General features: G+C 54.6%; 1 protein-coding gene across 4 annotated transcripts; it reads right to left on the bottom strand.

The window, feature by feature from the left end:
• Positions 1–4821: 4821 nt before the first annotated feature.
• DNAJB12 (DnaJ heat shock protein family (Hsp40) member B12) lies at positions 4822–22795 on the bottom strand. Of its 4 annotated transcripts, XR_009613038.3 has the most exons (10): positions 22568–22795; positions 14246–14417; positions 13399–13544; positions 11842–12027; positions 11636–11715; positions 10443–10552; positions 8605–8777; positions 7951–8048; positions 6299–6729; positions 4822–5670 (listed from the first exon to the last, which is right to left on the bottom strand). XR_009613038.3 is itself a non-coding variant. In XM_060642478.3 (9 exons), the coding sequence occupies exons 1-8, from the start codon at positions 22698–22700 to the stop codon at positions 7927–7929; spliced, it is 1122 nt and encodes a 373-aa protein (XP_060498461.1). In that variant the 5' UTR covers positions 22701–22795; the 3' UTR covers positions 4822–6729; positions 7897–7926. The 4 variants fall into 4 exon arrangements, 3 of the variants coding, with proteins under 3 accessions (XP_060498461.1, XP_060498462.1, XP_060498460.1); XM_060642478.3 differs by having other exon boundaries at positions 4822–6729; positions 7897–8048; XM_060642479.3 differs by having other exon boundaries at positions 4822–6729; positions 7903–8048.
• Positions 22796–23199: the final 404 nt, after the last annotated feature.

The following is a 23199-nucleotide window of genomic DNA, read 5'->3' as shown; positions in this document are numbered from 1 at the left end:
GACCCCGTCACCTGGAGGTGCAGAGCTGGGTGCCTAGCCAGGAGCCCCGGTCCTTTCACCAGGCTCTTACCCTGGGATGCCGGCACCTGCAGGAACCGGCAACAGAACAAGGCGGTAGGAATCTATAAGGAAGCCAGGAAAGAGGGCAATCTTCCTAACCCTGGGGGTCTAGGGCAGGCATTCTTCCCAGCTAAACACCGACTCATGTCTTCCCTGCTTCAGAGAGGGGCAAGGAGGGCAGGGGGAGGGGGAGGCCAGGTCTCACAAGCTGAGATGGCACAAACAGGTACAGCGGCCAGGCCGCTGACCTGGGGCTGTCCAGGGACCCCTTGGTGGGAGGCAGTGCCCACAATGACCTCAGCAGCACCCGAGAGGGACAAACAGTCTTCTCTGGCTCTCCTGACAACGGGCACATGGGGGGAGGGGGACAGCCAGAGGCCCCTCTGCCCAGCACTCCATGTGTCCCTCCGGCCAACTGGGCTGGAAACACGAGACCAGTCAACAGTTCCTCGAATTGTGTTACAGGCTCGGCCAGCCGGCTCCGGTGCTAATAATATGAACAGATGTGGGTCATGCAACTCCATCCCGTGGCCTGAATCCAGTCCTGCCACGGACGGGCACCCTAGGCTGGCTGTGAGCTGGGCTCAAGTCCTGGGATCCTGGGGTAAGGCTGGGTCCAGCAGGGACCCCGGCCCCTGGGTTGGCCTATTTGTACCAAGCCCAGCCCAGTTAGGTTAGCAAGCCCAAGATTCCACGGTTAACATAAGCCGACATTAGGGATGAAACCGGTGAGGTCTGCAGGAGGATGGTAATAATTTTATCAAATTGTGTCTAATTTCAAAATGATAACAAAAAGATTTAAGTGATACAAATGGAAAATGATGCAAATATCCTTTCTAGCTGAGGCTTGAAACCTGATTTCTAAACTTTGTGCCCTGTTGCTTTAGTGCCGAGAAAGGGTCTGGAGGGAGACTGAGGCCCACGGTTGCCCGAACGGAGGCAGCCTGAGCACCACCCATGTGCCACTTGAAGCCTGGGGCTCACAGCCTGGACGCCACCGAAACCGTTGTTGCCCACATAGACATGGGCAGGTGGTCAGCGGGTAGCGGAGCCTGCCAGTGGTGACCCTGAGGCCTGTGGCCAGGGCAGTACCGAGGCAGCAAAGTGACAGAATTGGGTCTGAGCCCAGGAATGGGTGGTGCCACTGGCACAGGCCTAAGTGCAGGAGGGCATCCTCTACTCCCCATGGGGTGGTGGCTGCTTCAGAGGTCCCCTCGGGGATGAGCACTGTTTGCCGTTCTCCCAGCAGCCCCTGGTACGCCCGTCCTCACTGAGGGAGACAGACACAGGGCATGTTCAGCAGGCCTCTGCTTCCCCCAGAAAGTGGATAGAGGCCCTACTTGGTGCTTATCCTGCAAGACTGGTTTACCTTCCAGCACCGGCCAGCTGGATGCAGGTCCCTCTAGGCAGATGGGCACGCCTCACTTGAGCCCTCTCAGGTCTTGGAGAAGGGTCCCTAGTTCCGTATGCAGGTTTATGGCTGCAGAGCTGCCTACAGGGTGACCCTGAGCAGTGTCGGTGGGTTGGAGGAAGCAGTGGAGGGATGGCCGACGGTGGCCATGAGAAAGGCGTGTGCGTGCCCAGGGGCCCCCTGTCTTCCCTCAGCCGTGTTCGTGGAGGCCCCACTGTGCCCGGGGTTGCAGCGCTGAATGAGACGGACAGGCGCCTGACAGGCCTTTGCCTCTCCAGGCTGCAAAGCCTTTGTCCGAGAGCTGCACAAACACCTCTGGAGTGACGGCGTGAGAGGGCGGGGGCCCGGCCGCGGGAACATGGCAGGCCTCCCAGAGGAGGTGGGGTGGAGGAGCAGCGGGCAGGCTGTGGGCAGAAGGAACCGGGGCAGCATGTCAGGGAGGGTGAATGGAGGCTCCACAGGCAGCGGGGTCAGAGCATGAGGGCCCCGCAGGCCACGCGGAGCCAGCACAGGGCCGCACGCCCTCCTTCTGACCTCCATTGCCCCCATCTGTAAAAGGAGACCACGTGCTGCTCAGACATCTGTCTCTTGGGCTCCCTCACTGTGTCCATCAGAAAAATGGCAAGAATCCAGTTATGGAAGTGGGGCTGCTGACCAGAGTCCTTGAAGGCCCTGAGCCTACTTGCCTTCACCAGCACCAATTCCACTAGGAACTGTACCCTGCCCGTCCCCGAAGGTAAGCCCAGCCAGAGATGGATGGACGTTCCTGCCCTCCCTGGACCAAACTATGGAAGGAGAAGAGGGGGCAAGGGTGGACACGGTGTGGCTGTCAGGCCCCCACTCTCCTCCCAAGCAAAGCCTCAACTCTTGCGCTCTGGGGGTGGGGGCCTGCTTGGTGAGGGGGTTCTAGAGAGTAGAGTGCCTTTCTCACACCCTTTGTTGTGTCTGGGCCCCGGATCTTTATTTCCTACCAAACAGCTGTGGGTCTATACAAGTGACAGGAGGCCTAGGCCTTGTTCCTAGGGAAACATCCCTCCGTGAGAGGCCGGGGTGGGGGAGCGGGTGACAGTGAGGGCACAGCCTAGGCCTCCAACTTTGCCAGTCCCCTGCCCCCACTCCCACCACCCCCTCCGTCATGGCTAGCCTTACAGGGTTGGTTTGTTCCTGTGGGCCTCCTGGAGAGGAGGGCCCAGCACCCGGAAAGGTTAGGAATGCTTGCCAAATGCGTAACTGAGCGGACAGGGGACAACCACAGTGTGGGAAGCACGAGGTCTCTGGTTCTTTGTTCGTTCATTCCCGGTGGAGCAGATGACAATTGTGGATCGGGGGCCTGGCCTATGTATTGTTCCTAGAGTGTGATCACTTCGTGCCTTGCCAGCTCCGGGACTTTGCTCACACTGTCCCTTCTGGCCAGAGAGCCCACTCTGCCCCCAGCCCTGCTGTACTCCCACCTCCTTCACGGTGCAGTTCCTCAGCTCATCCCCCTGCCCCGTTGCCACCTTTGTGGTTTCCGTGCCTGGAATGGGACTTGAGCTAGTGCTGTAGTCTTTGTCATCTAAGGGCATGTGACACTTAGAGCTTCCCATGTCCCAGACGCCGTTTTAAGTGTTGCACGGGTGATGGCCCTTTTACTCCTCACCACAACCCAGTGCAGTAGGTGATTTTATGACTCTCATTTTGAAGATGAGGAAACTGAGGCAGAGGAAGGTTAAGTGGCTTGCCCAGGGCCACCCAGGTAATACTAAAGGGATTCAGCCCCCAGCAGCTGGGCTGTGGGGTCCACGCTGATACCCACCAACCGATCTATTATGTTGTCTCCTGGGGGTGATGCCAACTCAGAGAAGTCTGCAGTGGTAGCAGCAGGGGGTGGGGTGGGGTGGTGGTGGTGTCACATTTGTAACTGCTGGGAGAGAGCGCACCTGCCCCTGCGGGAGACTCAGCCCCAGCCCCAGCTCCGGCCCCTCAGGTTAAGTCCCATTTTCCCTGGTGTGGCTTCCTCCCTTTTTCACCCTTCTGGACATGTCTCCTGCCACTCAGCTTGGCACGAGTAGGGCCAATGTTGTTGAGAATCATGAATTCAAGTTCAGCAAATGTTTGCAGAATGACTGCTTTGCTACACAGACCCCAAGGACATGCAAAGTTTCATGGGGACCCTTGGGCATCACCTTCCCTCCCCAAAGCTTGTTTCCTGCTGGGGGCTGGGCTGACTCGCCCAGATCACAAGGTGTGACATCTGGTAAGGATTCTGAGTTGCTCCGGAGCCGACACTGTGTCAACAGTCTATTTACCGGAGTCTTGGCACTGCTGCCTGTGAACCTGCCCTAGACAGCCAGGTGACTTTGCCTGGCAACTCAGGGTGAGGAGATTACAGTTGGGGCAGGGCAGGTGCTCCTTGCTCCAGGAGCAGCTCCCTTCTAGAAACTTGGGGGCAGTCTGGGACGTGGAGATAAGCCGGCAGATCCCAGGAGCTCGGGTGAACTAGTGGCTCGTTTTGCCACCTGACAGTGGGTGGGGACACCTGTCAAAGGCTCTTTTTTGCAGCAAACAGTCGGACAGAGTCTGTCCCACCCCTGCTGGCTCCCTGAGCTGCACGCTGCAGGTAGGGGGATGGGACGAGTAAATGGGGGTGGCTGGCATTTGCCTCTGCCAACTGCAGCTAACAAGTGGCAGCTCGCAGGACGAGGCAGGGCAGGCTGTGGTGACCCCGGGCAGGGGCAGCCAATGAGCTCCCAGGCTGCAGTGGCACCACCGGGCAGCCTGCCTGTCTTTGGCTGGAGCAGTAGCGGGTGGGGCCTCGGGCCGCCAGTCAGGGCTGCCGGGCCCTGTCTCTGGGAGGCCCCGGCAGATCTGCAGCTCCATTCACAGAAAGTTCTACTCTGGCTGCCACATTTTTTAACTTTTCCAACCTTCTGGGGGAGGAGGGCGGGCTGTGGGGTGGTGTGGGAAGTACGTCTGGGAAGACTGTGCAGCCAGAGATGGAAAGAAACTTGTAACTTTCCCCCTGCTCTGGATCCGGAGTGGGCTCTAGCTCCTGGCTGGGGAGGAGGGAGATTCTGAATATTGTACTCACAGCAGGGATGGAGAGGGAGCAAAACAAGGGGAACCAGAGGTTATTAGCGAACCCCAGGATCGTGGCCTGATTAAGCCCCTTACCTTTTGCCTGGATGGAATCAGCCTTGGAACAACACTTGTGACCTTAGTGGCTGTCGGCTGGGGCAAGGGGTGAGGAGGACATTCGGGACCATCACCAAAGACTCCTAGGTGGTATGAGCTGGGCAGTGTCCATAGCAACAGGTGTTTGTGGCCCATCACCTCAGCCCCCTTGTTCAACGCAGACCCACCAAGGCCAATCACATAATAAACATATATTTATAGATGTACAATTTTAGAATTCTAATTCAAGAAATACAGCTTCTCAAGGGATCCTTTAGGATCTATGTTCTTATTGCACATGGGTCAGCCCACCTAGGGACATCTACCAAGATCAGACGGTAGGGGTGGTGGGGGCAGAGCACCAGGGCCACCGCGGCGGGGGGGGGGGGGGGTACTCTTGCCCACATCCACTTCTTATCATCTCTCTGGGCCGGGGTGGCTGCTGCATCACAGGGCAGGATCTTGTTCAAAAACCAGATCTGACATTTCTTTACCAAGCTTCCTTTCCCAGCAAGAATCTTTGTTCATTGGTTGGGGCTGGGGAGGGTGGGGGGTGGGACTTAAAATAAAAAAGAAAAGAGCCAAGAGAAACTCTGAGAGGATGGTTATCACCTCCTGGCTGGCAACTTGGGGAAGTAAGGCTTTGGAAGGTGGCAGGCTCAATGACACACCCACTGCCAGAGGAAAATTCGGGAAAAAGAGTAATTCCAAAAGGCCCAGTATAAACCGTGGGAATAAAACCTCCCTCCCTTCCCCTGGCAGCAACTGCTGTTTTGAGAAAAATCCTCACATCAAGGTGAGTATAAGAAAACCCTTCTGGTTCAGGCGCAGCCTTTGTCCAAAGTGCAACAGAAGGCCGGGTGGCATCATGTCCATGGAGGGCGGAGAAAGAGGTGCCCACAGGCCCGGACTTTCTTCAGGATTCGGCTGCTGCCCCAGGGTCTTGGGCACCACTTGGCTGACTCTCGGAGGAAGAACCTTCTGGAGTCCTTGGTGCATAACTTGGGAAAAGCCAGTGGCAACAACGGAGCCGTGGCCTGTGGCATCTATAAGGCAAAACCCACTTTGGGACTAAGAGGGGGGCAGGTGGCTAGGCAAAACCCGGTCCCCCTCTCTAACCCTGTTTTCTGTGGCAGAGGGACAGAGAGCTCCTGGGCTCCAGGACTAAGAGCCCACCTGAGCTGGCCAAAGCTTGAGGAGGGCGGCCTCCCACCGGCAGGCTGCCAGGGGCCTCACCATGACTCAGTACTGACATGGTACCTGGCCCTAGGGGCACTTTCTCCCCTGGAAGCCTGCTCCCCTCCAGCTTCACCATAAAGCTGGCAACCTCCAAGTTCTCTACAGACTTACACTATCATGATTACTGCTGCCACCAAAAGCAGGCTCGGTTTGAGGGGAACATTAAAAGCTACGACCCGACTTTCCTTACACTGTCAGCCGTGGCATAATGTCCAGCCGCTGAAGGAACAGGCTGCCTTCCCCAAACACGCCTCATTTTCTAAAACAGGGAAGAAATCAGCTAAACAACTTAATCAAATTCCTGCATAGTTTAAAAAGTAGACTATATATATATATATATATCTTTATATATGCTATTTACATATAAATAGATATATATAGATATAGATATATATATACACACACACACACACATATGCACGCTCTGTAAATTACATTCTATGGAGAGTTCTTGTTCCTCCTCCTCCTATCCTTGGCCAACGCCTCTGACTGGCTTCCACGGAGAGGTGACTGGTGGTGGCTCCTGGGAGGGGGAGGAAGGCAGTTGGGCGCCCCCTCCCCCAGCCCTTTCCACAGACATTTGCTGCAAGTTTTACATTCTACTTTCGTTGCCATGGTTTCCGTATCCTAGGAGCAGCCGAAGTGGAGCCTCGGCCAGCCCTGGGAGGGAGGGAAGCAGCCCCGTGGCAGGTTTTCCTGTCCTAAGGCCTTTCAGCATTTACTGGGTGAGAGAGAGGGCAGTTGTGTGCGGTGTTCGGCCTCCAATTCCACTTTAATTTTTTTTCTTTTTATGTCTTTCCTTAAATATACAGTCCATCACCTTGGCTCAGTGCATGTCACCAAAAATTCTCCAGGGATTTCATGGTCTGGGGAGGAGAGTGGTAACAGTTAGCCTGGCAGTCCCGCGGCCTGGAGCCTCTAGCTCAGCCCGCACAAACAAGCTGACCTCCTGGCTGGTGTCCTGCCCACCTCAGCCCCAACCTGTCTCCCTCCTGCACTCTGTCACTCTCGCAGAGGCGTAGCAGATGGCCTCCAAGCACAGCTGGACCCCTGCCGAAGGGGACACAGGCAGAGGATGGATGGGCAGGTAACCAATCCAGAAGAGAACCTTTACTGGCTCTGCCTACATTCTTCTGGGCTGGGTCCAGTGTGTCCCCTCTGGCAAATGCTGGAAGCGGAGCTCACTACCCACATGCAGGGGTAAAGGAGGACTGGAGTCTGCTACCAGCAACTTGCATTTCCCCACCCCCCCCCCCACCCCCCCGCTTTCTGTGCTAAAGGCTCTGCGTTCAACTGTAAACTCATGGCCTTCTGTTCTCTTCCTCAGACCACAGGTGAGGTGCCCGGGCAGGCCGGATGCCTGCGGCTTCCAGGCTGCCAGGTGCATTGGTACGTGAGAGAGTGCCTCTGATTCCACCAGAGGGCCAGTGGTCAGGGCAACGGGCCTCTCCCGCTCCCAGCCTGTAGGCTCACTCCCTGGCCTACTGTGGGGCTGCCCATCCTTCTTGTTCCATTTCCTCCTGCCTGGAAGGGCAGAGGAGGAGGATGGGATCTTAGCCCACTGGCTCTCACGTGTTTCTTCTTGCTGTCAGGTGGAGACTGTGTGTGGAGGGGGCTATCTTGGGACCAGTAATACTTGGTGGCCTAAATACCAGAGCATAGACAATAGTCTATTGGCCCTAGGGAAAGGGCCATGGTGACTTGGTGGCTCGCTCAGACCAGGGAGGCAGGGGTGGCCCTTAGCCATGGCCTTGAGGTCCCCCTTCTGCCTGATTCTCCGGCACCCCACGCTCCCAGAGCCAGGGAATTGGGAGGGGGCAGTAGACAGTTAGCACTGAAGCCTGAACGAGTCCTTGGTTTCTGAGCACACCCTAGAGCTGTCCCAGCTCTGCAGGCTGGAGGTCAGGCTGGGGAAAAGGAGTCTGTGCCACAATCAACAGGCTATTTTCCTCTCTCCCTCCCACCCTCCTCTGCCTTATGACCAGGGCCAAAGCTGCCAGGAGTTGCAGGGCAGAGGAGGCCCTGGCTCATACTTGGACCTCGGTGGCGTGGCTGGCCCAGGACTATCCATGCAGGGAGGCCTGCACCTCTGACAGTCGGTTACAGCTTGGGGTGCCCATCTTCTGTGCTTTGTGGTACATATCTGTGTCACCGAAGTAGCGGGCCCGGTACAGCAAGCCTTCCTCTGCAAAGCAATGGGGCAGAGTTTAGGGCACACCTGGTATCCCCCAAGGGTCACTGGAGCACTTGCCTAGCCTGTGGGGGTGGGAGGAAGACTGTTACAGGCCCCAGAGCTGGCACAGAGCTGGCCTCCCTTTAGGAAAGGCCCTGGAGAGCAGACTATGGTCCCAACTTGGGAGAGAACAGAGGCCCCTTTCTGCAGACTTAGGTGAGATCAGCCAAGGAAAGAACCTGTCATTCTGGTTAGGCCTCCCTAGGGTCCCACAGATACAGCTGGATGGCCAGTCACTAGGTGGCCAGGACATGTGCTCCAATCCATCTCAACACACTTACCTCTGGCAGCCACACTCAGGCTGACGGAAGTGACTTACGGGAACCTGGAGGAAATCTCCAGGTGGCCCCTGGCTCCCGGCCCCAAGGAAACAGGGTGGGGTCCCATTTTTGGCTGGGAGGTGGCTGGTGCGAGGCAGTGCCAGGCGCTGGGTCCACAAATCTCTGGTGAGCAGGGCTTTCTCCTTCCCCGCGCTCAAGCTCTGTCCCCGCAACACACACGCACTCACTCTGCTGCTTCTCCTTCCAGCAGTTGTTTCGGAGGTTGGCGATATAGTCGTCTTCCACATTCCGTTCAACTGTTTTGAGGCTGGAGCCTGTGTACTCCTTGGAGAAGGTGTCTGCCACGTAGTAGACGACGTTCAGGTGGTCAGTGACTCGCCTGTGGACGTGGCCCACCGACCTGGCCGGAAATACATCAGGCACAAAGTGGGCCCAGGTCCCCAGCCCCACAGCAGCTCTAAGGAAGACAGGGTCCCCCAACAGGAGGTACCGCACAGGCCACAGGGCTGGCTTCCCTCCAAAACTGGAGAGGAACTCGCACAGCACCCAAAATGAGGGTATGAAAGAAAGGCAGGGTGTCCCTCCTGTCTAAGTGGTCCAGACTACGGCCAGCCCTTCCTCAGGCTCTCTGCTTACCACGCTGCTGACCTGGGGCCTGTGGGAGGAGCCCCTTTTGAGGCCCCGGTCAGTGCAGCAGGGGAGCCTGGGCTCTGCCTCTGATTAGGGGTGTGAGTTGGGGTCCCAGTGCCTCCATTTCCACATTCCTCCCCTAAACTCATTGTTGCCCAGGACCTGCCTGCCTACCCAGGAACTCCCAATCTGGGGTTAAGAGGCTTAGGAACAACAAGACACAAGGACTCCAAGGACCTCTGTCCTTCTAGCTTTTGGTCCTATCTTCCAGCTCCACCCGCAGGCTCTGTAGGCAGAGTCTTGACACGCAGCAGACAGGAGACAGTTCGGGTGCCGGGGGGGGGGGGGGGGGTGTGGGGTGGGTGGGAGGTGGGGTGGGGGGTGGGGAACAGCCCCTACCTGCCCTCTGCTGCCTCTCCAGTTGCAGAGCGAAGGGCTGGCGACAGGCCACGGAGAGCCTACGTTGCCTGGTGTGGGTCCAGCCACCCGACTCTGCCCCCTGGTGGCCGAGAGGAAGGCTGCCAGGCTCCGAAACAGGGCCAGGCCACTTTGGGGGAACAGAGGGTTCCCACCAATAGAAGCTGAGCACCCACTATGTAACTATGTATCAGATGTGGTGCCAGATGCTGGAAATAAATGAGGGGAGCTGATGCCTTAAAAGGCCAAATAACTTGCCCAAGTTCACTACTGGCAGCTGAGACCATAAATTCATTGAACAAATACTGTTGAACGTTTCTATCGAGCCTGGCATCAAAAAACCAAAAAACCAAAAAACAAACCTTTTGCTTATTTATTTTAAAGTAATCTCTATACCTCACATGGGGTTCAAACTCAAGACTCTGAGATCAAGAGTCTCATGCTCCACCGACTGAGCCAGCCAGGTGCCCCAAACCTGGCATTTTAAGTGTCTGTGACTCATTTCATTTCCACAAGCACATAGATGTTATTCGCATTGCACAGATGAGGACACCAAAGCTCAGAGAAGTCATGTAACTTGTCTAGGGTCACACAGCTGCTTAGTTAATAAAGTATCTGGGATTCAAATCCACCTTTGTTCTGATTCTAGAACCCCTGTTCTTTCCACGGCCCCAAGGCCCACCACCCACAACTTAAGAGCACAGGTTCTTATCTCAAGGTCAGCAGATAAGATAGGGGGAAGTGTCATGAAGCCTGTGAAATCATATGCAAAGTTGTGTACATGTGTAGTGTTTGAGGGAAGAGATCTGCAGGTCTCATTGCATTTTCCTAGGGGACTGGGATACTAAAAAGATCAAGAACCTAATCTCAACAGGGCAAGTGTATTTCCTTGATTCTAAGCCAGATTTCCGCATTGTGATCAACGACCCCGCAGGATAGGAAGGAAGGCACCCGATGCGGGTTGAGGATCCGAAGTCCCTGTCTGCCTACCACCCCATCCCTAGCGGTGGGTACTCACGGCCTTGGGCTCAGGCTGTATGGGGGACTGGAGACCATGAGCTGGCTGAGCGCCGACACGAGGATCAGGATGAGGATGGGCATCAGCTGAACAAACACCCCCAGCCCGCCCTGGAGGAAAGAACCAATGGTCACTCAGCTGGACCTGGTGGGAGTGTGGCATAGGCCGCAATCACCACCAGCTTCCCTGGCACAAAGGAGCCTGGGCGGCAGGAGGAAGCTGCTGCGAACTGTGACGACGACACTCCTCTCTGCTTCCCTCCCACGGGCCCCCCAAACACAGAAGCTCCTCCACCTGCGCGTTTCCCCAGAGGAATACAAAGTAGCAACTGGTATTAAATACAGGAAAAGGGTGCTTGGATGTATTTACTTATCTGAGAACACAAAAAAAATGAGCTAAAGAGGCTTCCTCCATGAGAACCGTAGGCAGGGCTGGAGGGAAATTTTCACTATATACATATATTTTTTTGGATTTTGCACCATGTAACTATATTACCGATTTAAAAACTGCCAGTTAAAAAATTGTAAATACAAACAAATTTGTTCACTGTGTGATAGATTCTAATTTAAAAAACTCTTCCGTATGTTAAATACAAACACACTAAGTTTAAAAAATGAATAGATAAAAACCTAAGAGCAATAGGGAACCCCTCTGTCATAATTTTAAAGGCTGTGGAATTGTCTTCAGTATTTTAATTTTAGTCCACTAGCTGTTCTTTAACCCGTGGCATTCAAAATGTTTTTGAAGCATTGTCTTGCTATAGCTTTTGTATACATTTTTTAAGAGTGCCGAAAAGAAGAAGATTCAACAACCTTTGTCATCCTTTACAATTCTCTCGTCAAGTTTCACTCCCCATTGCTTGGAAAATGTCACTTTGGCCTTATGAACAAATGGACTGCACAAAGGCCAATCACACTCAAACCTGTCTGTAGGTGGAGAAGTTTCTGCATTACATTTCCTGACAGAAGCCATCAAATCCCCACTCCTTCTGGGCAGCACCGTGGAGTGTGGCTCCCTCTAGTGTCGCTCAGTAGAATGGCAAGGGGGAACCAAGATGGCTCCCTAGCTGAGAACCGTGGGGGCACTGCCCCTCGGAGGACAGACAGCTGGGGATGTCACTCCCCCTTCAGGCCTCACACCCTGGGTGGGGCTTGGCACCCTCCCCCTGCTCTCCCGGTGCCTTCCTCACTCACGTCACCCTGGTTCTCCCTGCGGTCCTGCCTCTGCTGGTAGGTATAGCGCATGCGGCCGTTGCTGTAGACATGGACGTTACCTGGAGGTCAGAGGGACTGAGTCAGGGGGTGGGGCTGCAGGAAAAGGGAGAGGCTGTCTTCCAGTCTCCCACCATCACCCCCAGGGAGACCTGGCTGCAGGGGGTGGGGTGGGGTGGGGTACTTACTAGACGGAAAGCCACCGCCAAAGAACATGTTGAAGAGGTCTTCGGGGGAGATATCGGCCTCAAAGCCACGGTGGAAGTCCCCGTGCCCGTGGCCATGCCGCGCTGCCTGGTTCTTGTCATCACCGAACTGGTCATACTGTTTCCTTTTCTCTGGGTTACTAAGTACCGCATATGCTGTGCCGATAGCTAGAAAGGAGCCAGAAGTCAGGCTTGGAGACGGTGGGCATGGAGGTGGAGGTGCCCCTGGCAGCCAATAGCTCCCTTTTAGGTACTCAAGTGGTGCCTTAGGAAGGAGACCTTGGGGCCAGAGGGGAGTTTGGCTGTTGGGCCCGTGTCGGGAGGGGGGCAGGAATACCTCTAGTGGATCTGGGCGGTCTGGGCCTGGCGGAAGATGAGCCCTCAGGCTCCTCGTGCTCCACCTCATGACAGTGGTCGAGCTTTTTCTCTGCCTCAGGCCCTTTATGGGCATTATCTTATTTACTCCTACAGCAACTGTCAGGAAGGGCCAGATCCCCAGGTTCTAGTCAAAACTTCACCGTTCGTAGTGTGGCCTGGTGAGCCCTCTCTTCCCTGGGGTCCAGGTCCCAGCTGCTGTTCCTCGGCGTGGCCCCAAGGCCTCCCCAGGAAAAGCTCCCCAGGTGGGAAACCCGTGCCTCAAAGGACCCTGCTCCGGGCCCTCCCGAGTCTCTTGCTCCTTCTCAAGCGGCTCACTCTCTCAAGGGAGTGGGTCAAAGCGGCTGCATCTGCTTCAAAACCTGCCACCCTTGCAGGAAGGAGAATCCCCCCCGCTCCTGCCATGGTGACAAGGTCCCAGGGCCAGATCTGGCGTCTTGGTGCCTGCTGGGCTGCAGGCAGGAGTCAGGGCTGGAGCAACGTTCACCACAGCTGCCCTGCCTCCCTGCTTCTCTTCACCGTCTCCCTCGGGGGCAGGCTGACAGGCAGCAGCGGGGTGACGCCTGCACAGTACCCCACACCCACACGCAGCAGGACCAACCCTAAGCACCTGGAATGCAGCACCTGGGGTGGGGCCTAGGAAACAGCACACCAGGTCTTAGGGGCGTGCTCTGCCACGGGCTCCCTACTTGGCTGCGGTCACTGCCTTGTAGGCACACACTGTGAGTGTGTGTTATGTGTGAGTGTGTGTGCACCGCAGGGCTGGCTGTGGCTGCTGGTGATGGGGAGGCCACCGGGCCCCAAGCCCACTGACCTGAGGCTTCCTTGCCCCTCAGCACAGGGAAACCGGTAGCAATATCCCAAGATGGGGACGTGCATACAGGTGAGTCAGGAGGCCTGCTTCTGACCCTCAACTGCTCTGGGACCTTGGAAAAGCCACTGGTCGGTCCTCTCTTGCCTCAGCTCCCCTCCTGTAAGCCCTAGGGAACGAAGAGGAAGGGGAGGCTACCTGAGCTCTGAGGCTCTATGCTAGAGGTGGCTACTAGGACTTTCTTCCCAGGAAGCAGGTCCTGAGCCCAGGGCACGTGGGTCCAAGGCCACTGACTCCTTCCCAAGGACAGGAGATGAAAAACACCAAGCACCGGGAAACCAAGGCTAGCTTACCTTTGAAAGCTTCAGTGGCGCCGGGTGCGTGGTTCTTGTCTGGGTGGAACTTGAGGGCCAGCTTGCGGTAGGCCTTCTTCAGGTCCTCATCGGAGGCCCCTCTGCTCACCCCCAGGATCTCATAGTAATCCTTACACTGCTTGACCCTGGGGGAGGGGGTAGAGAGGGCCCAGGGCCGTGAGGTGAGGTGGGGGAGAGCAGTATGGGCGCACAGTAGGGCTCGGCCGTCAGTTCCTCTAGGTCCCTCGGGGGCAAGGGGGCCTCAGTAAGCTCCACCTGGAACGGGGAGCTAGGTAGGGCCCAGTGGAAACACCTGGAATACACTTAGGATTTAAGAGGGGGGCAGCTGCAGTCTTTCAGGCCAGGAACCATTTCCCTTCGCTAACAGCACCTTCACCGGAGGCCACCTCAGAAGGACTGTCAATGTGTGTGTGGGGCCTGCCCAAGCCCTGGAGGGATAACCGTCTCCTGTCTCCATTCTATGCCACACAGGCCCTGGTCTGAAAGGGTCTTTGTTAGGGGTGGGGGAGAAGCTGGAAGGGGAGCCCACGCCCCATCTCTGTCTGATCAACAGAGCTATGTAAAGAGGCCAGGCTCGCCTGGCCAGCGGCAGAGTCAGCATTTCCAGCCTCTGCTGTGGGCTGACTTGGCGGGAGGGGACAGCAGAGCCCTGATTCCCACGCTGTATCCCAGGGCCGGTGGGCCGGCCCAGCTGGACCTCCTCCATCCTCAGGACCCTCCCAGGGCCCATCCAGACCACGGGCAGATGTGAGGCGGGGGCCACGCTGCAGGAAGCCTTCTCTAGATCTGAAAAGTTGCCAGTGGCACTGGGCTCCGGCCCCTCTACCTTTTCACTGCTGCTACTTGCTCCGCAGTGTAGCCTTTGGTGCCCTCTCCTCCTCCAGCTTCTCCGTTGGCCGCGGGGGCTTCGGCCCCACCTGCTTTCCTGTGGGTGGTGTCTGTGGGTTGGGGATGGTCACTGGTAGACTGTGGTTTCTGGTTGAGGGACTCGATCAGGGCTGTGCAAGGCAAACAAACCATTCAGGGCTCTCGTTGCAGCAAAGCCACATGCCGTGGCTGAGGGCCTGCCTGGTCCTGGGAGAGGCCAGGGCCACCCACATCCCACCTGCTTCTTCTCCCAGCAAAGCCAGTAGCTCCCTCCCCAGCTTGGGCCTGGGCGGGGTGCAGGGGGTGGGGGAGGGCTAGTGGGACAGCCACCTGCTCTCATGAGTTGTCAGGGTATGGGTTATTTTAAATCTTTTTTTTTTGTTTGTTTTTAAGATTTTATTTTAATTAACCTCTATACCCAACGTGGGGCTCAAACTTACAACCCCACAAGAGTCGCATGCTCTACCGACTGTTCCAGCCAGGCACCCCTGGGTATGGGTTATTTTAAAACTCCCCATAAAAACAAACCATTAGCCCTTCAGGCTTAAAAAAATCCCAAAGTGGTATGTTTCACAGACCCTGCTGAGTGCAGAGAGAGGCAAGTACTCCGCCTATGTCAGTGGGGACCACACTTGGCAGGACCATCTGTTTCTGCTGGGACTGGGGGGAAAGGCCTTCTGGAGACCTTCACTTAGCTGTGAAGGGGGAGAGGGGCAATGAATGTGCTCCAGGGCCAGGGACGGCACGAGACTTCGGATGAAGACCTCTCCTCTGCTATTTGCTATTCCTTACGCTTTTCAAGTGGCTGGCCATGTCAAACGTCATACCGCAATGTTCAGAGTCTATGCAGGGCATTAGCTATCATCCTCAGATAGGGTCCCAGTGTCTCCAACCCAAGTCTGTGGTTCCTGCTGACTCAGTGACAAAGAGCCCAAATCCCTGCACCCATTGATTCCAGGCACGAAATCAGTTCTGGAAACCCCAGTCATGCCTGGGGTACAGTGCCCTGGGAAGTCAGGCACCTGGACCTCTGCAGAGACCCAGGACACTGTGCTGAGGAAGGACAGCAGTGCCCTCGGCTGGTCCCCAGCTTCTTTCAAACACGCCAGGAGCCTGCTGGGCTCAAGGCACTGTGCTGGGTGTCAGACACCCCCTAACGCAATGCACCTGGGTCTCACACGAGGGGCCTGGGGCAGGGCTCGCTGGGAGCAGAACACTGGGACTCAAGTGGACCACTGTGCCCTGAGCCACTGCTGTCTTAGGTGCAGCAAACTCACAGGATCTCACTGGGTCGGGAGCTGACAGTCAAGCTTGCCTCGCAGGAGGGATGTGAAGGACTCCTGTAGCAAACCCCAAGGGTATGCACTGAGAAGAGTAACCGTAATGAGTGCTCACTATGTGTTAGGCAGGCCCAGGCGCTGCCTCTACTAGTTCATTTAATCTTGACAATGGCCTCAGAAGTAGGTCTTATTACCACCATCCCCACGATAAAGAAGGAGCTGTCTCAGGTCGTGATCTCACGGTTTGTGGGTTCCAGACCCGCATCAGGCTCTGTGCTGACAGTTCAGAGCCCAGAGCCTGCTTCGGATTCTGTGTTTCCTCTCTCTTTGCCCCTCCCCTACGCACGCGTGTGCTCGCTCTCTCTCTGTCCAAAATAAATAATCATTAAAAAAGAAAAGTTAAAGAAGGAGCTGTGTGTTTGATCCATTGGCCCGTGGCTGCACAAGCTGGGCAGTCAGCACTTAAAACGCCTGGATGTCCAGCTCCCAGAACCATGTTCTTAACTATGCTATCCTGGACCGCATGACGCTGGCATGGGGAGCCCTCTCCAGCACAGTCCTTCCAAATAAAGAGAAGTTAAATTCAGAAAGAACTGTGTTCAAATCTCAGCTCAGTCATTCCTAGCAGTATGGCCCTGGCCGATCTATAAAATCTGTTTGAACCTGTTTCCTAAGGGATATGAGGATAATGGGTGTAACAAGGATAAAATACCATTTGTAAGCACCTGGCACAGAAACTGACAGAGTAAAAATTCAAAACTGAGTAGCTGCTGATTTATGACACAGGCTGATGCCTGGCCAGGGAGGCGACCCAAGCTTGGGGGGGGGGGGGAGGCAGGGAGCTCCAGGGCTTAGGAAGGCTAAGTCTCAGCACCTGGCAGGCTTTGGACCCAACCGTAACCATGAGATTTCAGGCTGTCCCAGATGCCAGGTCCATACCAAGCGAATGGCAAAGGAAGAAAAAGCAAAAGACGAAGAGATGCTGATGAAGATGGGGAAGAAGGCGAGCTAGTTTGCTGGATTTGGAGGGTGTTTAAAGAACTTATTTCAGGGGCTCCTGGGGGGCTCAGTCGGTTAAGCATCCGACTCTTGATCTCGGCTCAGGTCATGATCTCACGGTTTACGAGTTCGGGCACCACATCAGGCTCTGCATTGACAGTGCGGAGCCTGCTTGGGATTCTCGGCCTCCCTCTCTTTCTGCATGCCTTTCTCTCTCAAAAATAAATAAATAAACTTAAAAAAAAAAAAAAGAATTTGTTTATATCAGTTTCTCTGGAAGCCCCAGTGGTCCAGGCTGTGCTGATATACCCTAAGGAGAATATGACCAACCATTCAATTGCTATAGATACACAAGAGCATTAACCAGGAGATGGACTCACTCTAGTATTTCTCAGGGAAGATTCTGGAAACTTTTCAGGGCAGTTACATGGAGTCAGCCACTCTAATTTCTTTACACTGCAGAAGAGAGCCCAAAGGGGAATGGATGTGCTCTGGGTCACACAGAAGGTTTCTGCTTGAGTTGGCAATTCAAGATTGTTGGTTGCTGACAAGTAGATCTCTCTCATGGCCTGGACACCCCATCTGCCAGACCTGTGGGATGTGACTGCCTCATTCTGACTCACTGTTACATCCCTCATGGCACAGGGGCTGACAGGCAAATGTCACAAAAGAGTACGACACAGCAGCTTAACGCAGCTCTGGAGTTAGACAGACAAAGCTGGGTTCCAATCCTGACTCTGCCCCTCGCCGTCAAGCTGGCAGACATCTAAAAAGCCTGGAACTTGGAGAAAGAAACCAGAGCTGCGGTGGGAGAAGTGGCAGCTGAGGCAGAGGTGAGAGCATTTCTATGGCCAAAGCCAGCAGCAGTGGTCACTCTTCCAACCCAGACTGGAGGGGCAAAGCTGTGGCTCTGACACCTGCTACCAGGGTCATCTTGGACAAGCTGATTTAGCTTCTTCATGTAAAACTGTCTCTCCCTCACGAGAGCTGCAAGAGTAAATGAGCAAATGCATATAAGAGACTTAGCACAACACTCAGTAAATATTGTTATCTGTTACTGTTCCTTTTATTCCCAGGCCCTCTCTCTGTTCCTGTAGTGCTCAATGTGGTTCGGGAAAGGGAGGCCAGCAGAGGGCAATGGCCTGGGAGTGGAGCTGGACAGTCCGGTTCCTTTGCTACTTACCATGTCATCGAATCGTCAGTGAAGGCCTGATCCCTGCCCTCGTAGGGTTGCTTTGAGGCATAAATAAGACTCAGTGAAATTCGGTGAATGGAAGGGTTGAGACCGACTGACCCGAACGGACAACCCCACCCTGGACCTCGCCAGTACCAGACCGTCTCTCACCCTAACACCGTGAAAGCAACCAATCCTTCCCTGCCCCACATGCTGGCCTTAGTGGCTTGGCCTTCCTGATTTCGCCTGGACCCACAGTCAGTCATTTCCTAGACCCTTAGGCAGCCTAAGCTGCGAGACCATCCAAGCCAACCCTCTCTTTGTGTGCTGGGGAAACTGAGGATGTTCTCACTGGCTCCCTGAAAAACATGGTACTTTCCACCAGCGTTGCTAAGCCTCAGGCAAAGGCGGTGCCAAGTGGGCTCCCAGAAAGAGACTGGTCCCACTAGCCCTGCCCTAGGACCTCTAGGCTTAGGGCCCAGCTACTATTCCACAGTACAAGTGTCCAGCCCTTGGGCCCACCTCCTGCAGCACGAGTTTGAAATCCCTTCATGGCCTTTTCACTGTGAGGCCCCTCCACCCTTTAAGGTTGCTCGGGACCTCCTTTCACCCTACCCTTCCCTCTGTCTGTTCTTTCACTTCTCTAAGACCAAGCTTCCACCCATGCTCTTGATCCTTCCCCTCTCATTTCTCGACTCGCCCTTTCCCCACAAGGCCTGACAGTGTTGCTCACCACCTCCCTGCCACACCACTCCAGGGCCACCTGGCGGTTGCCCGCTCCTGGGATTGCCTCCTCCCCTTGTTCTCCATCTCACTCTGTTGCTTCCCTGGTCTCTGCCCACTGGCTGAGGCCAGATGTGGCCCATGGCTGTGCTTACAGCAACATCCGCTACGCGTTCCACACTTTCACACAGTGACCCTAGCCAGGCAGCACTCCAGTGAGCTCCATCAAAATGACAATACCAGACTCTGAGCTGGAACCTGGGGCTCTCTCCTGAGCTCCCAGCTGACAGCTCCTCCGGAACATCCACCGGCATCCTGCCCCCTGCCCAGCTCTTCCCACTCACCATCCTCAACCTTACTTTCTCCCTGGCCACACAGGCTTGGATTCTGTGTCCCCAGTTCTCCTCAGCACACGTCTCTCACACAAGGCTCGGTACCTCCTCTCTGATGACCCTATCCTCATCCGGGATGCCTTACCTCAGGTGCTCAGAGCTCCTGAAATACAGAGTGCGATGAATCCCCTCTCAATTGGTTTCTGCCTTGGGTCTCTCTTCCCTTTCATTAACCCTTCTCGTCGTTCTCTACTCAGAACGGTACCCTTATCTTATTCCTGCTATCAGAATCTTCAGTGGTCTTTTCACCAACTACAGAATAAAGTGAATACCCTGGTCTGGCAGGAAAGGATTTCCACAACCTGACCCCATCCTCCTTGCCAGCCTTAATCCTCTCTATTCAAATTACCACCTCCACAGCCTCCAAGTCTTGCTACACCCAGTCCTCCCCCAGCCTCCAGCCTCCATGTCTTTTCCCCAGTAGGTTCTTCTCCAAATCTCCTCCCTTCCTCCGAAGTGCAGTTTAAATGCTGCCTCTGTCCTGCTCCCTGACACCTTCCCTCACTGTCATCTACCATTATTTTTAAGTCCTAGTAAGGACTCACTCACTCACCCTACTGCTTGTAATTTCGCATTCAGGGATCCAACCCCAGCACTTCCCTCCACATCACCGGACTGAACTCATGGAGGGCGAGGACTGGATCTTTCCTGTCCATCCTTAAGTCCTTGGCATCTAACGCTGTGCTTAATTTTTCTTTAACCGCGGTATTATTTTTTCTATAACTCTGTCTCCTTTACTACACTGTAGGCTCCTTGAGGTGAAGGATGATGTCTTACCAGTCCTGCCATACCACTTAGCACCAAGCAGAAGACTTTGCAAATAAAACAAAAAATGTCTGTTGCAGAGTGTCTGGGTGGCTTAGTTGGTTAAGTGTCTGACTCTTTTTTTTTTTTTTTTTAATGTTTATTTTTGAGAGAGAGAGAGAGAGCAATGGAGGGAGCAGAAAGAGAGGGAGACAGAGGAACCGAAGCAGGCTCTGCACTGACAGCACTGAGCCTGATGCAGGGCTTGAACCCATGAACCGTGAGATCATGACCTGAGCCGAAATCAAAAGTTGGACACTTGGGGCGCTGACAGCCTGTGGAGCCCGCTTGGGATTCGTCCCCTCCCCCCACCCCTCCCCCACTCGCATGTACTTGCTCTCAAAAATAAAATAAACTTAAAAAAAAAAAAGTCTTTTGCATTGAACAAGTGCCTGGAATGAACTCAAACCTCAAACAGCATGTGTGGGCAGCTATCTAATATTTTTTTAACTAAGATTTCTCCATTCCAGGCCTAAGTTAACCCCAGGTCCTTGTCAGCTGAATACAGGGCTGTGGACGGTGCAAGGTGAAGTTTACAGAGAGGTATGAGGCATAGTCTCTCCAAAATAATGCGAATATGACAACTGTGCAGCAGGTGATGATTCTGACTGAGCAAATTCCATTTCTTGAGCGCCAGGAAGGATATCCGTCCAAGCCCCTGAACTGGCCCAGGAAGCTGCTGACAGGAAGATCTCCACAGGCCATATTGTTACCATCCTTTCTTGGCTGCCTGGTTCTGAGGCTCCAGAAGCATCCAGCGTCGGACAGGATTCTGAGAGCTCATGCGCCCCCACCACCACGCACCTCTCTTACACAGTGTGATTTATTTCAGTAGGAAGTTTCTTGAGCAGGTGACCTCAGGAGTCCTGGCAAATACAGACTAAAACTCTCTCCAAGAGAAGGCAAACAGGCCAAAGATCGACCTGTAGTCAGGAGGGAGGAAAATTCAAGCATTCCAGGTGGCCTCTTCTGCCAGTGTTCCCCTTTCTCAATTCCAAATGCAGGCAAGGAAGGCTACGAGGCTGACTGCTGCTTTTTCATTTCACTCCTCTATTAAACATTTATACAGTCACAGGACTTTCCAATTTCTAGCTGTGTAATCGTGGGCAAGTCCCTTGCCTCTGAGAGATTTCCTTATCTATAGAACAAAGATAATGATCTTTGCTCCGCCTCCCTGATAGGGCAGGGTGAAGTGAGAAAATGCGTTGGAAAGAGCTTTCTTTCTTTTTGTTTTTAAGGATTTTATTTTTTTAATAAAAATTTTTTTTTACTGTTTATTTATTTTTGAAAGAGACAGAGAGACAGAGCGCAAGCAGAGGAGGGGCAGAGAGAGAGGGTGACAAAGAATCTGATGCAGGCTCCAGGCTCTGAGCTGTCAGCACAGAGCCCTAAGCAGGCTTGAACCCACGAACTGTAAGATCACGACCTCAGCCAAAATTGGAGGCTTAACCTGCTTAACCGACTGAGCCACCCAGGCGCCTCTGAACATTTTATTTTTTTAAAGTAATCTCCACACCCAACGGGGGCTTGAACTTACAACCCCCAGATCAAGAGTCGCATGCTCTACGGACTGGGTCAGACAGGCGCCCCTCAAAAGAGCTTTCTAAACAGAGAAGCCCTATGGTATTATTGTTATTCATATTGTCTGCACCAAGCTTCTGATTTTCCAGATAAGGAAACCCAAGCTCAGAAAGATCACATGGTAGCAGTCAGGATAAGAACTCAGGTCTTCTGATTCTGAGCACCTGTTATGTGCCAGACGGTTTACTGCGTGGTAACTGCTGGCACGAAACCGTATCTTTAATGGACTACCTCCTTCTCTCCTCCAGCTTGTATTTTTTTTTTTTTAACGTTTTATTTATTTTTGAGACAGAGAGAGACAGAGCATGAACAGGGGAGGAACAGAGAGAGAGGGAGTCACAGAATCTGACACAGGCTCCGGGCTCTGAGCTGTCAGCACAGAGCCCGACGCGGGGCTCGAACTCACTGACCGTGAGATCATGACCTGAGCCGAAGTCGGACGCTTAACCAACCAAGCCACCCAGGCGCCCCTCCTCCAGCTTGTATTAAGAAAAACTTCTTTGAAGTCTTAGGTTAAAAAAAAAAAAGAGGGTTCCTGGGTAGAGTGAGATGCTGAGTAGTTGGGACAACTTCACTAATCCCTCCCGGGTTTGGAAGCCTCAGCCGGGGGACACTTAGTAGTCTTGTGCTGTCCAGCCGTCCATTCGGCGGCCACAGATGGACTCTTGGGGGCCAGGGTGGGCGGGGTGGCAAGACCAGTGTCTCCGACAAGCCCCGAATCTCACAGGCGGGTGAAGAGGCTCCAGGAGTGAGGGGGCCCGCTCTCAGGGCGGACAGTCCAAGGCGGTGGTGTGGACTGGGAGAAAAAGGCAGGCTCTGGTTTCGGGACAGTGTTCCCAGGCCCTCGCCCGGAGACGCCTTTCCAGGCCTTCCGAACGTCGGCAGTCTTCTTTCCCTCTCTTCAAACGCATTCTCTCCGTCAAAGGAGTTATGTTTATTTTCCTAAACTATAATATTTCCCAGGCCGGCAACCGGCCCTGGGCCACCGAATGGCCCCTTGGGAAAAGTAGTTCGATTTCGCTTCCAGGTAAGTTCCTTTCCCCCCGCCCGCCAGCGCCTTTCATCCTCGGGAACTCCAAATCTCAGAGGGTTCCACAAGCCCCCGGAAAGCTGAAGTCGCGGCCGCTCCTGCCATCAGGTGTTCAGCGTCCCGGAGAGGGGTGGGAGCGAAAGACTACACCTCCCAGCGGCCACCGCGCGTCTCAGTGCGCAGGCGTAGCCGCGCCTCGCCACCCCTCCCCCTCCTCCAACTGCTCCCCTCGGTCCGTTCCCGTATTCCCCCCATCAGTTCTAATGTCCCCTCTGTCTCTCCGGCAGCTCACACTCACCGCGAACTCGCGGCGTCGGGTACAGCCGCTGCGCCTTCTCCAGGAAGCGGAGTGCCCGGTCGGGCTGGTTGCTCTGGATGGCCTTGAGGGCGATGCTAATACAGCGCTCGGCTTCATCCTTGTTGGATTCCATGGCGGAACCAGAGCGCGGAACCAGGGAGGGGGAGGCCGGGCGAGCGGAGGGCTGCGCCAGCCGCCGGCACGTCGCGGGGCAGGCGGGCGCAGGCTGATGACACAAACCCTCCGCCCCTCCCTTTCGGAGATTTGAGCGAGGTTTGAGCGAGGGCGGAAGTGCTACCGTATGTCTTCTAAGAAGGGGACGGCTAGGAGAGGTCAAGAGGCTGCATGCCCACATTCCTGGATCCCGGAGGGTCATACTTGGAGGTCTTGAAGTCGAATATGCTTCCATTTCTTGGTAGTAATTCTGTGAGTTTGAGACGAAGGTCATTTATTCGTTCGGCAGACATTTGCCAGGCAGGGTGTACAGTGCCGAACAAAACAAAGTCTCTGCCCTCATAGAACTTACATTCTAGTGTGTGTAGGGGAGAAGGAGAGAGACAGAAATATTCAGAGAGTGCCAAATACAATGAAGAAAATAAAAGGGAATAGAGAGTGGGAGGTGGTATTTTAAA

Source organism: Panthera onca, chromosome D2 (assembly GCF_046562875.1).
Source record: "Panthera onca isolate mPanOnc1 chromosome D2, mPanOnc1 haplotype 2, whole genome shotgun sequence".
NCBI classification, from domain to species: domain Eukaryota; kingdom Metazoa; phylum Chordata; class Mammalia; order Carnivora; family Felidae; genus Panthera; species Panthera onca.
This window is presented reverse-complemented; position numbering and strand designations above follow the sequence as displayed.